Source organism: Embiotoca jacksoni, unplaced genomic scaffold (assembly GCF_022577435.1).
Source record: "Embiotoca jacksoni isolate LCO1_2020_lvr unplaced genomic scaffold, fEmbJac1.0.p SCAF_111, whole genome shotgun sequence".
Classification (NCBI taxonomy): domain Eukaryota; kingdom Metazoa; phylum Chordata; class Actinopteri; family Embiotocidae; genus Embiotoca; species Embiotoca jacksoni.
Window position 1 is genome coordinate 128,813 of NW_027185243.1, and position 13,688 is coordinate 142,500.

The 13,688-nt window shown below is 40.2% G+C and overlaps 3 protein-coding genes across 8 annotated transcripts in view; 1 reads left to right on the plus strand and 2 right to left on the minus strand.

Moving 5' to 3' along the window:
- The window catches only part of nckap5l (NCK-associated protein 5-like), a 37,320-nt gene extending 34,287 nt beyond the window's left edge, over positions 1-3,033 (plus strand). For all 4 annotated transcript variants that reach the window (XM_069143559.1, XM_069143560.1, XM_069143562.1 and 1 more), the window contains 2 exons: positions 1,282-1,433; positions 1,936-3,033. In XM_069143559.1, coding sequence (XP_068999660.1) covers positions 1,282-1,433; positions 1,936-2,196 — 413 coding nt within the window. In that variant the 3' untranslated portion in view covers positions 2,197-3,033. The remainder of the gene's footprint in view (positions 1-1,281; positions 1,434-1,935) is intronic.
- A 1,361-nt stretch (positions 3,034-4,394) lies between these two features.
- On the minus strand, positions 4,395-9,430 carry tegt (testis enhanced gene transcript (BAX inhibitor 1)). 2 transcript variants are annotated; one of them, XM_069143565.1, is made up of 10 exons: positions 9,323-9,430; positions 7,816-8,140; positions 7,634-7,742; positions 6,340-6,460; positions 6,217-6,265; positions 6,006-6,103; positions 5,442-5,521; positions 5,229-5,329; positions 4,906-4,981; positions 4,395-4,549 (listed from the first exon to the last, which is right to left on the minus strand). In XM_069143565.1, the coding sequence occupies exons 2-10, from the start codon at positions 7,869-7,871 to the stop codon at positions 4,526-4,528; spliced, it is 714 nt and encodes a 237-aa protein (XP_068999666.1). In that variant the 5' UTR covers positions 7,872-8,140; positions 9,323-9,430; the 3' UTR covers positions 4,395-4,525. The 2 variants fall into 2 exon arrangements, with proteins under 2 accessions (XP_068999666.1, XP_068999668.1); XM_069143567.1 differs by having other exon boundaries at positions 9,312-9,415.
- A 1,372-nt stretch (positions 9,431-10,802) lies between these two features.
- ctdsp2 (CTD (carboxy-terminal domain, RNA polymerase II, polypeptide A) small phosphatase 2) overlaps positions 10,803-13,688 on the minus strand; it is a 10,983-nt gene continuing 8,097 nt past the window's right edge. For both annotated transcript variants that reach the window (XM_069143571.1, XM_069143570.1), the window contains exons 5-7: positions 13,391-13,483; positions 12,697-12,882; positions 10,803-12,613 (exon numbers count right to left, since the gene is read on the minus strand). In XM_069143571.1, coding sequence (XP_068999672.1) covers positions 12,488-12,613; positions 12,697-12,882; positions 13,391-13,483 — 405 coding nt within the window. In that variant the 3' untranslated portion in view covers positions 10,803-12,487. The remainder of the gene's footprint in view (positions 12,614-12,696; positions 12,883-13,390; positions 13,484-13,688) is intronic.

Consider the following 13,688-nt stretch of genomic DNA (forward strand, 5'->3'; position numbering starts at 1 on the left):
GATGGATGAGTTTGGTGACCTTTAACACCTGGAAACAAAACGTGGCTGCTGTTAGCTGCAGCTTTCAGGAGGCTCAGTTTTGACCAAAAATTACATGATCTTAATTAAATCCATTGTTTTAAATCAGTTTTATGCCGCTAATCTGGGTCCTGATCTCATTCATTTATTTGATTATATCATTAAAAATCATTGTTTTATACTACTGGGAAAAACTGAAAAGACTCATTGAACAAAAAATTATTCTAGGCCTGAATGTCCTGATTGATTTTTACACCATAAATGACCATTTAAAAAGTTTGTGTTCAGCATCTGTCAGGTGAAATAGCCTCATGATATCTTTTATATTCCTATTTCAAACTGTCGGACGTCACTGCAGAGTCGACAGCCTGCTGGGATGCTGTAATGTTCACATTTTTAACATAACGAAACTCGTAGGTAAAAGTAGAGTTTCAAAATTTGGCCAGATGATGTCAGAATATTAAAAAAGCCACAAAAATAATGAGCAAATAATCAAAACTAACCCTAACTATTTATATGCAAATAGTCAAACAAATATATAACTTTGTATAGATATTTAAAAGTTGTATATATATATATTTAAAAGTATGATATCAGTACAGTGAAATTTCAATGGCGTAATCGACTTTGATCTCAAATTCAGATGCCTAAAATAACAAAAACATCACTTAACTTTTATCAGTCTTTTAGAGAGGGCCCTGAAGTTTCACGAGAAATCAATATTTGTCTATCATTTTTCATTAAATTCAGTATTTTACTTTATTTTTACCGTGTTAACATGGAGACAGTAGCAGTAAGCTGGAAAAACAGTTATGAATGTCATCATTTTGAAAGCATTTGATCTTAAAACGTTTTTAATTTTTATTGTAAAATTTAATTTAATGATGGTGCTCATTGATAAATCAGGCGACACTGAATATTTGCACAAAGTCACAGTAATCCAACAAACAGTTTCAATATTTCAGCGAGAATCAAAAATGTAAACTTCACTGTGGTGCTACAAGAAAAGTCAGAGGATTACCAACATCTGTGTGATTCATCCTCTGGAAACTATGAATATGTGTACAAAATATCACAGCAATGCAGCCAATATTAGTAGAGCTATTTGGTATGGTTACAAAATACAGGTGTTCCCTTTTGTTAACCTTCCTCACTTTTGGATTTTAGACGAGTAAACGTGCTCCTAAATTCAGTCCAGTAATAAACCCACGAGAAAATCCCTCTTAGAAATAAAACGGTTCCTTTTTGTGGCTCCATCTGCAGCCTCGGAGGCCCACGGAGCCAACGTGTTCTCGCCTCGCTCCAAGACCTGGACCTTCCCCAACCTGAAGACTCCAGCGGGGCCGGCGGAGGTGTACCTGGCCGTGGAGGAGGAGGAGGAGGAGGCGGTGACCTTCGGATCCCCGTTCAGAGCGGTAGGCCAACGCCAGCTGGGTTCATTTTCTTTTTCAAATATATCCACATAATGAGGTCTGAGTTTTAGAGTTTTGGTGCTGAAAGCTGCTCTCATGCTCGAGATAACAACTCGTAAAAGAAAGTGAAGTAAGATCTGTACAACGTATGACATCCTCCAAACAAACTAAGAGTCAAAACTAGAAGACGTTCATTTAGGTCAAAAAAATGAGTGATTTGTGGTCGATGCTTAATGAAAGTTGCTGAGGACAGGAATTATCTGGGTCACTTACAGGCTGCAACACTTCGCAGTAGAAATACATTTTAAAATCTGCGCTCACATCTTACATAATGTAAAAAAAAAAACAGAACCACATTCTCCCTTTAGAAATTATTAATCGCTCGACTATTAAAAATTCACAGAGATGATTTCTGCTGCCCAGTTTTCTTTTTTGCACCTGAAGGCGTTTACGTAAGACTGAAACACACGTGACCCCCCTCCCCCCCCCCTCTCCCCACCCGCAGGGCATGAAGGCCGGCGGGCCCTCCTCCAGCCGGGTGGTCGACCCGGGCAGCCTCCCTGTCCCCGCCCAGTCGGGGATGAGCCGGCGAGGGAAAACGCGCGTTCCCACCGTCCCCGAGATGAGCCGGGAGGCCGGACTGGAGCTGCTCCGGGAGCGGCCAGAGGAGGCGCTCTCCCCGAGCCGCCCTCCGGTCCTGGAGACGCCCGAGTCTCTGAGCGACTCGCTGTACGACAGCCTGTCGTCCTGCGGCAGCCAAGGGTGACGCAGCGGAGATCACCGCAGCGTCGTCTCCCGGTCGCTCATCTTTTGAGGAAAAGAAACCGCAGACGCCCTGCTAACGTTAACGTTAACCGGAGCGGCGTGTCATCAAGCTCGTTGCAACTGGAAGGATGAACTGATCTCTTTCTCCTCAGGATCTCAAACATGAAGCCAAAAGCCACCAAGGAATCTCGCTTGTTCACCTTTTCACAATCAGACTGGACTGTGGACACGTCTCTTTGATTTCATGTATACAGGACGGCAACACCGCATGGCCGAGCTACCGTTCAGCACAACAACGCATCTGTGATCAAATACATCCGTTCTGTTCCGACATCATTTCACCCACATAACGAAAAAACGACGGAGAAAAAAACATGGATCGCCTGGGGGGAAAAAAAAAAAAAAAAAAATGAATGTTCATGTCTGTGATTCTTAATTGCTAAACTCATGCATCACGATTTTAAATGTAAAAACGATTTTTATTGATCATGTTGATATTTTGTTTCGCGGCCAAGGAAAAGGTTGTCAGAATATGTCTTGTTTTTAAAATCATAATACATTTAAAGGTAATATATACCAGCAATAATAACATAGATAAGAGAAATGGCTACACTATTCAATGAATATGTATTTCTATTATTTATTTATTTTAAATGTACATCATTTGCAGTCATTTTTTTTTTGTGTGTAATCTTTCTGTGAAAATTGCAGTCTCGCTTTGTAATTACGTTCATATCTTGTGTTCCGACATCTCTATTGCTGTTCGTTACCTAGCAACTAGAGGTCCTCTGTACCTACTGCCGTTTTTTCAACTTTCTAATTAAAACGTTTTGATTTAGTTCTCTATGTTGGTCTGTCTTTAAATGAAGAGTATGTTTACAGAGCTGTATGGTTCTCACAGGGTTCCCACCAACCATCAGTGATGTCATCATCCATCAGTGATGTCATCGTTGGTTGGTTCAGATTCTGTCCGTCACCATCTTTGCTAGTTCGGAGCGGTTTGGAGCAGGAAGTGACCATATTTGGACGAGCTGGGGGAGGAGCCAGCGGTGGATCTGACCGATCCGTTTGGAAACCTGACGATACTACGTTGAAGTTGAATGGGAGTCTATGGAGCTTTTTTATATTTGTGACGACATGCTATAGTATGAGTTTATGAAATTTTTGACAATATACTACAGAATTACTTTTTTGAGAATTTGGACAATTTAATTATATAAATATAATTCTAAATATTAATAATTACATTATTATATATATACAAATAGAAAAAAATCCAAAGCTCCAGTCAAATTAAAACTGTTTGGATTGAAGATACTAAAGACACAGTCGCTTTATTTTAATACGTTCAACACATTTATTTGAGCAAATGTATCAAATTATCAGTTTTACATCAATAAAATAAATTCTTCACAGTATACTTTCAAAATAAAATAAAAATAAATCGCACTGATGCCAAACTGTCAGGTTAAACATCACATCATTTGGCAAACTAATTTCTAGACAACAGATATTTAGAGGAATTTACAATTGGAGTGGTCAGAATAAACCGCCTGTTTTCACGATCCAGGTTGGAAAAACAACAAAAGAGAAACAGACAGATGGCACCGACTCGTCCTCCTCCGCCGTCCAAAATCGAGTCCAGCGAGTGGATGAGAGTCCGTCTGAGTTGTCGATCATCGTGAGTCTGACGGGCGTTCAGGGTTTGAGTCGGGATTACCAGGCTTCACAACTCTCCCGAAAAAACTAAATTTGTGGGAACAAAACGATTAAAGGGGGGAAAATTTCTGAAAGGAGGATCTGTTGTCAAAAATCATGAGACACCATACCTTGTGACACTCCACTAAAGAACTGAGGAAAACTATAAATAAGCAAAAATCGACAAAATGAAATTACGTAAAATAAAAACGATAATCAGTTTCAGAAGCTTACATGACCCACTAAAAGGAGCCTATCATGTCATTAATTTATGGCACTAAATAACAGTTATATGAAAATCATCTGTTAGGAGCTGCTCAGCTTCTTCTGGGAGCCTTCATAAGGGCAACGCTCCCCTCTACAGGCCAAGCGTGATCACTGCAGCGTTAGTGTGTTCTCCATTCACAGCCATTGATGGGACTAGTGTTACTGTACCATAAACTTACATTCAAACCCTCGCTGTAAGTTTCAAGAAAAGTAAATCAAAGAAATTTTCAGTAATATAAGACCACATAAGAGTTTAATTTGAGAAATGAAAACAGAAAATGAAAAGCACCGAGTGCGTCGCAAGTTTGTGCCTTTTCTGACTGATTGGTTATTTGAATTTCCTGCTACGACCGGCTGACGACTTTTTACTTCTTTTCTTTCTTCTTCTCCTGGAAGAAACAAAACAAGGGAGAAATAGTTTGTTTTAGAACACAAAACTCAGCATAATTAACAAACGATATCGAGCGCACACATTTGTTTTTGGAGAAATCTGCCTTTGAAAGCTTTTTATTCTCAAGTACAGAAGTTTTGTCAGTCTGAGCCGCATTTTATTGCTTCAAGTTTGAACTATTTTATTTTACATTATTTATATATATTTTTTTACAGCAAACACTTTGACACTGACACCATCCTACAAAGCATCTTCAGTGTTTGTCTTCAGGAAGCAGTCATTGCTGCTTTTAAATACAAAGAGAAAAATCAAGAATATAAACCTTCACCAGACCTCATTTCACTTCGTCCTCACCTTATCGTTCATGGCGAGGATGACCATCAGTTTCCTGAAGATGGTGATGAAATCGAGGAACAAGTCCACACAGTGCCTTTCAAAATAAAATACGCAAAGCGGAAGTTAGCGTCTCCAAAATAAAAGGCTGTAATAGTCACACATTCATCATGTAAAAGCTGAACTTCTGCAACACTTTTGAAAAAATTAAGTTTATTTCCATCATGTTTTTTGTAAGAACTGATGCTCCTTTGTATACCTTATTATGGGATGTTATACCTGCATCGTATACGGTTCTAAGAACAGATAAAAGGGCTTTGCCGACAGTGAATACGAGTCCTCACCAGACGTAGTCCTTGTCTCCGTTCTCGGCCTTCTCGATGATCAGCTGAGTGTCGAACAGCACGAAGCCGCACATGATGAGCAGGCCGAGGTACATGTGAGCCTGTTACACACCAAACAACACGTTTACAGCACACGCTTACAGCACACGCTTACAGCACACGCTAACGCAGCGGATCGAAGCTTCGTTCAGCACAACATCGGGCTTCAGTTACCTTGAAGAGCATCAGAGATCCAAAGAACATGTTGATCACAGACATGAGGAACAGGAGGGAGAGGCCGGACATCAGAGTGCCTGAAGTCAAACAAAAGGTTCACGATGCAAATCTGTCATTGTTCATGTGAAACAGCATTTCTCTTATGAACAAAACTGGAACACAAAATAAAGTGTTAAGTCCAGTTCAGAGCAAAGATTCACAACCAGACGATTTGAAACTTGCGTCTACTCGCGGTTTTCCGTCGCCCTGAAACATCTCAACATAAACCGTCCCTACTTCTGCTTCAACTTTGGACATTTTTCGTGGCTATTTATAATTTGTGGCGTCTTAAAACATAAAGAGAACAGTGACGGTGAGTTCGGTGCAACAGCTGCATTTTTAGAAGTGATGAAACCAGACGGAGCTTCATCGGAGTACCGGGACACGTCTGGAGATTTGTGCTGTGAACTGGAGACAGCAGATGTCCCGTTCTGGCAGGTTGTCCTTCGTTTGGAGAAGTTGGCGTCTCCTCTTATAACTTCTGTTCAGTCTCTGACGGCAGCATAAACAAAGTGCCGTTACCTCCGAGGAACAGGTAGCTCCTGCGTTTAGCATAGAGGGCGCTGAGAGTGAAGCAGATGAAGATCACGGAGGTTCCCATGAAGGCCGTCACGATGATGCTGCAGGAGAACCAACACAACTTTTCTGTTTGGATTTCTAGAGCAACGCTCGCAGATGTTTTAATGTTTAACTCGCATTCGGCCGTTTCAACACAGACCGATCGTTCACGTACCTCGGGTTGACGGCGATGACAAAGTCCAGCGTGGGTCCGAGGCCGACACCTGGCGGGCCGGAGAGGAGACGCCGCTTTAAACATCGCCCACTAACACCACCGAACTCCAGTCGGACACGTTACCTGTGAGGAAGGCGAATCCCGCCAGGATCGCCAGTCTCTTCTTCTCCGTCTCAGAGTTGTGGGGCGTCATGGCGAGCCAGAACATCAAGCCCAGGGAGCCGAGCACGGACAGCACGCCGCCCTGAGGACCGGGTCCGAATACTGCACTCAGTTACGGTTGTGATTAATGTCACACGTCAATCTGGTCACAATACGGAGATTCAAGTTGTTTGAATAGTTGTCAGATTTCTTTACTTTTAAAAAGTGCCGAGTCACTTTCTCACAGGATGTTAAAAATGTAGGTAAATATTTTCTTAACGTCTTCCAGGGGTTCAAATTACAGACACACACTTTGACCTGTGCTATTTTTATTGTCCTAAATATTCCGGCAACACAATAAATGCACCTATTGTGCTTCTTCTGTTGCTTTTTGTCACTTCACATGTTTGTTGAGTCTCTAAACTGTTTTATTTTATTTACTTAAGACAAAGAACATTTCTCCAAATAGGATGTTTTCTTGGTGTATACGCTCCCATGTTAAAACCTCCAGCACCAATTTTTAATCCATTTCAGTTTCTTCTGAATTCCAAAACAACAAAGAGACGATGTGTTCAGAATATCCTGAACATGTTTCACATTAAACACAGACGGAGATGAGGAAGTCGTAACACCGACTGTTGTCTGACTTCAGGTCTTGTCACGGTGTTTCTCAGCAGGGTGTAGTACGTCTGTACTACACCCTGCTAGCTGCCAGGGATTCATCGTTGTTCGCTCCGTCAGCTACACGTCAGAATCACCTCCAACACTTTACAGAAGGAAAGCTGCTCAGATTCCCTAACAGAGCAAAACCTCTGACAGATCTGCAGTTCATAGTTAATCATAATAATAATCTAATAATAATTCATCATAATAATCTCATAATTCGTAATAATAACTCATAATAATCTAATAATAATTCATAATAATAATCTAATAATTCGGAATAATAATATAATAATAATTCATAATAATAATCTAATAATTCGGAATAATAATCTAATGATTCATAATAATCTTATAATTCATAATAATCTAATAATAATTCATAATAATAATCTAATAATTCGGAATAATAATATAATAATAATTCATACTAATAATCTAATAATTCGTAATAATAATCTAATGATTCATAATAATCTTATAATTCATAATAATCTAATAATAACTAATAATAATTAATAATAATAATAGTTCATGTGCACATGGGGTCAGATCAGGCAGGATGAAGGGTTCCTATTTAAGGTTCTACCTGTGCAGGTAAACAGCTTCTTACCTGAAAGAGGCGTGTGACCACATGAACGTAGGAGCCGGCCGCGGCCACGAACATGCAGACGGCCAAGCTGGAGTAGACGTTCTTCAGGTGCACCTGAGTGGAATGAGATCTGCAGCGGGACATCAGAGTTAAAGACGCCGCCGGTCACACGACGTCTCGGAGGAATCGGCTCGCTTACGTACATCTGGGAGAACTTGAAGAGAGCGTCCAAGTCGATGTTCCGGTCGAACACGTTCATGATGGAATCAGGAGCCGAGATCTCAGAAGGTCTGCGATGGGACGAAGATCTGGACACAACGATCAACCTGCGATGGGACGAAGATCTGGACACAACGATCAACCTGCGATGGGACGAAGATCTGGACACAACGATCAACCTGCGATGGGACGAAGATCTGGACACAACGATCAACCTGCGATGGGACGAAGATCTGGACACAACGATCAACCTGCGATGGGACGAAGTCTCCTCGGGACACAACGATCACACGTCCACTTATTCTACAACTTCATTCACAAGCAGAAGAGAAGAAACTCATTTCATCTGAAGGACTCGATGTGAATTAAAGACAAAATCAAATTCTATATTTTTGACCAAATTGTAGAATAAATTAAATATTAAAGAAAAATCACACAAATACAGATTTATGGTCTTTGTTATATTTTAGAACTGTGTACTTTTCATTTACAGCAGAATAATAACAATAATAATAATAACAATATCAACAACAATAATAATAACAATAATAACAATAACAACAACAATAATAATAACAATAATAACGATAACAATATCAATAACAATAATAATAACAATAATAACAATAACAATAATAATATCAACAATAATAACAATAACAACAACAACAATAATAATAATAATCTCCTGACATGCAAAAACAAATTATTAATATCAGGTTCTGTTTCGACAATAAACCACAAACATTGTTTAACCTTTTCGTCTCGTGGAGACATTTTAAAGCTGCTTGAAGCATTAATCACCGAACCGGTTCGGAACCAGAACCGAACCGGTTATCATCGGAACCAGAACCGAACCGGTTAGCATCGGAACCAGAACCGAACCGGTTATCATCGGAACCAGAACCGAACCGGTTAGCATCGGAACCAGAACCGAACCGGTTAGCATCGGAACCAGAACCGAACCGGTTATCATCGGAACCAGAACCGAACCGGTTAGCATCGGAACCAGAACCGAACCGGTTAGCATCGGAACCAGAACCGAACCGGTTAGCATCGGAACCAGAACCGAACCACGCACAGCAAGCTAACGACTGTCTGATAGCATGATGTCGATTCGTGCTAACCCTGCTAGCTGGCGACCGAAACCAAAAACATTAAATAATAAATATGTTGAGCAGCTAAAATGGTGTTTGACGCACGAGCCATCGTGTGTGTGTGTGTATAGATCTATATCTATAGATCTATACCTATATATAGATCTATAGATATAGATCTATATATAGGTTAGCTATTAGCTGCTGCTCGCCAGCAGGCGTTAAATAACGGCTAGCCTGGCTAGCTAACGTCCGACAACAACTCGACGACGACGCGTTTGTTCGGCGGAGAACTCGGTTCATGTTCCGGCCGCCGGGACCGCGACACCCCGGCACGACCACGGAGGGCCTGGCGGCCTCGCGGCCCACCTGGCCGCCCTCACCTGCCTCTCACCTGCCGCTCCGCCGCTTCGCTGCTTTTCTCTTCGACGTGTCAGTCAGCGCGACAGCCTGTGACGTCACCATGGAAACGCCCAGAACTCCGAGACGCGACGCAAAACCGGAAATAAGGCGGTTTCCGAATGGAAATAAACGCACAAGTCGTGTATTTTTGCATTTGATATACTTTAAAACGTGTTATTATTAAACATAAACACTGCCTGTCGAGGAACCTTAATATTACTTCCAGTACTTCCTGGTGTGTCACCGAGTAATGTCCCCAGTACACTTAAAATGGCCGCTTCATTAATGATCAGCTGACTCGATCAGACTTCATGTTTACGACATAAACAAACATTCTACTTGTTTGTGATCTCACTGAAATAAACATGTCCGGGTGTAAATGGGCGTGTTAAGCTTTACATCAGTTATTATGACGCATGATGTAACGTATACAATTAAAAATACATAAACTTATTTATAATTTTATTTAGAACAACAAATGTATGCTATAATAATTACATGTATACTCACTGTCAGTAGTGGAACATTTTTTTAATCCGAATTTTTCTGATAAATGGAAAGATTAAATGTTACTTTATGGTTTGACACAATTTTCCTACATTTTTAGTGAAATAAATAATTTTGAAAGCCCTCAGATCAGCTGGAAAATACATTGTTTGTCTGAATTTATTGACTTTTTAGAGATGCATGGTTCTTACAAAACAGAAAAAACATATAGTCTAATGGGATGTGATGCATTACTGTAGATAAAACTAACCAACAGGATATAAAGTAGGTAAAATCAACACAGCCTTAAATAACCACAGCAGTAAAACGCACATTAATACAGCAGTAATATTAATATAAAAACTAAATATATAATAGTAAAACACTGACAGGGAACATTTTCTGTTTTGTGAGTACTTTCATTTTTGTATTGTAAAGTATATTTTGCTGATACTTACATACTTAAATAAGATTTTGAATGCAGTACTTTTACTCAGAGTGGAATATTTTCCACAGTATGGTACTAGTACTTTTACTTCAGTAAAGGACCTGAATACTTCTTTCACCACTGGTTGTTGCTAATAATACTAATTATTACTGCTAAAGTTTATCCTTTAGCAATGTTTTAAATTTCAAAACATTATTTTTTTCCCGCTGAAGTAAAAAAGTGTCATGTAATTAAAGTACTTCAAAGTTGTGCTGTCTGTCAGTTTACTGACACAACTGTACACTGAAAAATGTGTAAAATCTATTCTTATAAGTTTTGAATTTGCATTTGTACAACACTCAAAGCAAGTAGTACTGAGACAGCACCAGATACTTCAAAATAAAAGTATTTGTAAGTTTGTAACTGTGAGATCTGAGTCTATCTCGACAGTAAGATAATTCAAAAAAAAATTTTTTAGAAATATTTTAATGAAGGAATATAAATGACAAACATAAGACAATTTTGTTCTTTAGTACCAAAGGAGATAAAACACACAGGGTCAGGAAAATATAACAACATTTTATTTTGAATAAAAATTGGTAGCACCTTGTCTTTCAGAGTTTTGGTCAGATCAGTTGACAAAATGAGTTTTTGATTTATTTTGATACACAAAGACAAATTGTGACTTTCAACACATACTTTTGGTCATCACAACTGGTACATTTTCATTGTCATTTTACTAATTAACATGCAGGCAACAATTGCATCAGACATGTAACATCATAGAAAAACCATCCTACCAAGGAAACATAAGCCCCCAAAATATCTGTTGTACTGAAATCCAAATGAAAAAAAGAATAAAAGATGATTTCTTGTGTGATTGAATCTCAGATTTAAATCTGATGGTTTGATTTGATTTGACTGCGCAAGTCTTTGAGTTATCCACGAACTTTGACAGCAAAATGTGTTAGGCACAGATCAAACAGGTAAACACAAGGCCAGCCTCAAAGTAGGCAACAGGATTACAATACAAAAATGTTGAGCATTAAGACGAACCGGACAATTACAAGGTTTTGGCCAATAAATATAGAAAAAAAACAACAACACGCACACATGTTAAAAAAAAATAAAAAAAAATTGAATTTGATATTTTCAAGTGTTGCACTGCAAGTACCACAGCCACCGGCATTACACTTGCTCTTGACAGTGTTTTCTCACGCTCAGCATGACACATCAGAGTGTGTGTAGGCCTACAAATCTCTGTTCAGGCAGAACACCATTCTCTGTCCGAATTTCAAAAGGCACAGTTTTTTTTTTTTACTTTCAGCACTGTCAATATAAAACAAGTGCAAGTTGTTTGTCATATAGAAAAATAAAAGAATGAAAACATAGTAACACATGAACTATTATCAAAACCCTTGACTGAAAACTGTGGCGTTTTATGGTCGTCCTATGTGCCAACATATTCCAGTGTGTCTGTTCTCAACGGACCATGAGACAATAATGTCACCCTGTTTCACCCAACCGATAATATCAAATATCAATCTGACCACCAATCATTTATATTGCGTGTTTTGTAGAAATTGTGTTTATAGTACAAAGAAGTAAAATACACTTTTTGTTTTTGCTGCTCATTTACAGGTAAATAAGGCTACAGTAAATGTTTACATCTGAATGAATCCTTTGTGTGGCTGCAGGTGAGGTTCTGTCCATGTTAGTACAGAACTGGGTTGCATAGAGGAGCCATGTTCACCGTTTAAAAAATAGATTTCCTTATAAAACAACAGAGAAAAAAGAAATCGGTAAAATGTATAAAATCTGGTGGAAATTTTTTTTAAATAAAGAGCTGATGTTTTTTTGTTGTTGTTGTTCCATAAAGGCACAATAATGAAGAAAAAAAAAAAACAATGTCCAAAAGTCAAGTCAGGGCAGGCAGGCTTCTGCTTTGGCAAAAGAACCACGTCAATATTCATACTAACTGGAGTGATTGCAACGGGACTGCTTTGGTTAGTGGTCGTGGACGTTGTCAGCACTGAGCTGCCGTCTCTAGTTTGTTGAGCCAAAAACAACCTAATACAACTTTTTATTTATTTTTTTAAACAAAGGTTTTTTGTGCGGAGGCTGAGATAAAAAGGCAGTCTGAGCTGGAATATTTACTCTCGGTTCTGTTGGAGCTGAAGACGTCTTGAAGCTGGGAGCTCTGACGGGGAGCTGAGCAGGTCCATCGGAGGGGAGGGGTCGGGGCTAATGTCCGCGGAGCTCGTCCAGCCGGGTGTAAACGTTGTCGGCCTGACTGAGCTCCTCGAACACAGGCAGCAGGTTGAGCAGCTCGGCGTCGTCCACGTCGTCAAACCACGACACCACGGGAACCTGAGCGACACAAACACACACAGTTGGGACTCCACACTTCAATCTTTATAAAAAATACACACAGTATCAGGTAAAAAACTCACAGCATTGTTGGGGTGGAAGATGTAGGAGGCAGGAGAGTTGTCCAGGATGAGGGTCTTGTGGAGGTCTCGGCCCAGTCGGCTCAAATCTTTGACGTAGCAGCCCTGGTGGAAGACGCACGACTCCCGGAACAAGCGGGCCCGGAAGACGCCGCACTGATCCAGCAGGTCGGTCACGGGGTCGGCGTACTGACGGGGGATCAGGGAGCACGGTGAGGGGGGGGTGGCAGGGATCGGCCACAAAAGGAAGCCGTTTTCTACAAAAAGCTGGATATATTTCTAGCAGTAAAATGTTTACACATTTACAATCCCAAATTCAGGTTTGTGTTGTAAAGTCAGGATTGAGTGCTAGTAAATCGGAGTTAAGTCAAACTTGGGGTTTTTATTTATGTAAATACTATCTCATCCCTATGGAAGAGCAAGTGTGTTTAAATTGAGCTTAAATGTCCAATTCAGAGTAATTAAACTGAACACAAGAGGCCGACTATCTGCAGATTTAATGAAACGTGAGCAGGGCATCTACTGAGGTGACTGACAGCGTGTTAATCAGCTGCTATCACGGAAAAGGGGGGGAACTAAGAGGCGAGAGAAAGCAGAACAACATCTGATAGATCAGCCGGGAACACATCTGTCATCAAACGAGAGACACTCGGTGCTGAATAAAACATGGAGATCTATTTGTGAGGTTGTGAAGTACCTTAGCGAGACTGGCTGTGAACAGCACACATTCAAACAACTCGCCCATTCTCTGCAGGAACTCGTCCACGAACGGCCTCTTCAGCACGTACACCTGCGGAAACACAGCAGTCGGCTCAGCGAACGGCTTCGGAACCACACTTATTTTTTTTATTTTACATTTTACACCGTTAAAACTTCCGTCCGTTAGCTGCTCACGGCCGGTTCCTGAAACAAGTAATCAAGAATAGGCCGTGCCAGCGTTAACCAGCCTATCCTGGATTACTTGAACCAGGCAGAGGCCCCACAGAGGATTCCTT

Coding starts and splice junctions, on each gene's coding strand:
- tegt (XM_069143565.1), bottom strand. CDS start 7,871: ATGAACGTGTTCGACCGGAACATCGACTTGGACGCTCTCTTCAAGTTC. Junction 6,461..7,633: donor TGGTCACACGCCTCTTTCAG/GTAAGAAGCTGT, acceptor CCCGGTCCTCAG/GGCGGCGTGCTGTCCGTGCT. Junction 6,104..6,216: donor GTCATCGCCGTCAACCCGAG/GTACGTGAACGA, acceptor GTTCTCCTGCAG/CATCATCGTGACGGCCTTCA.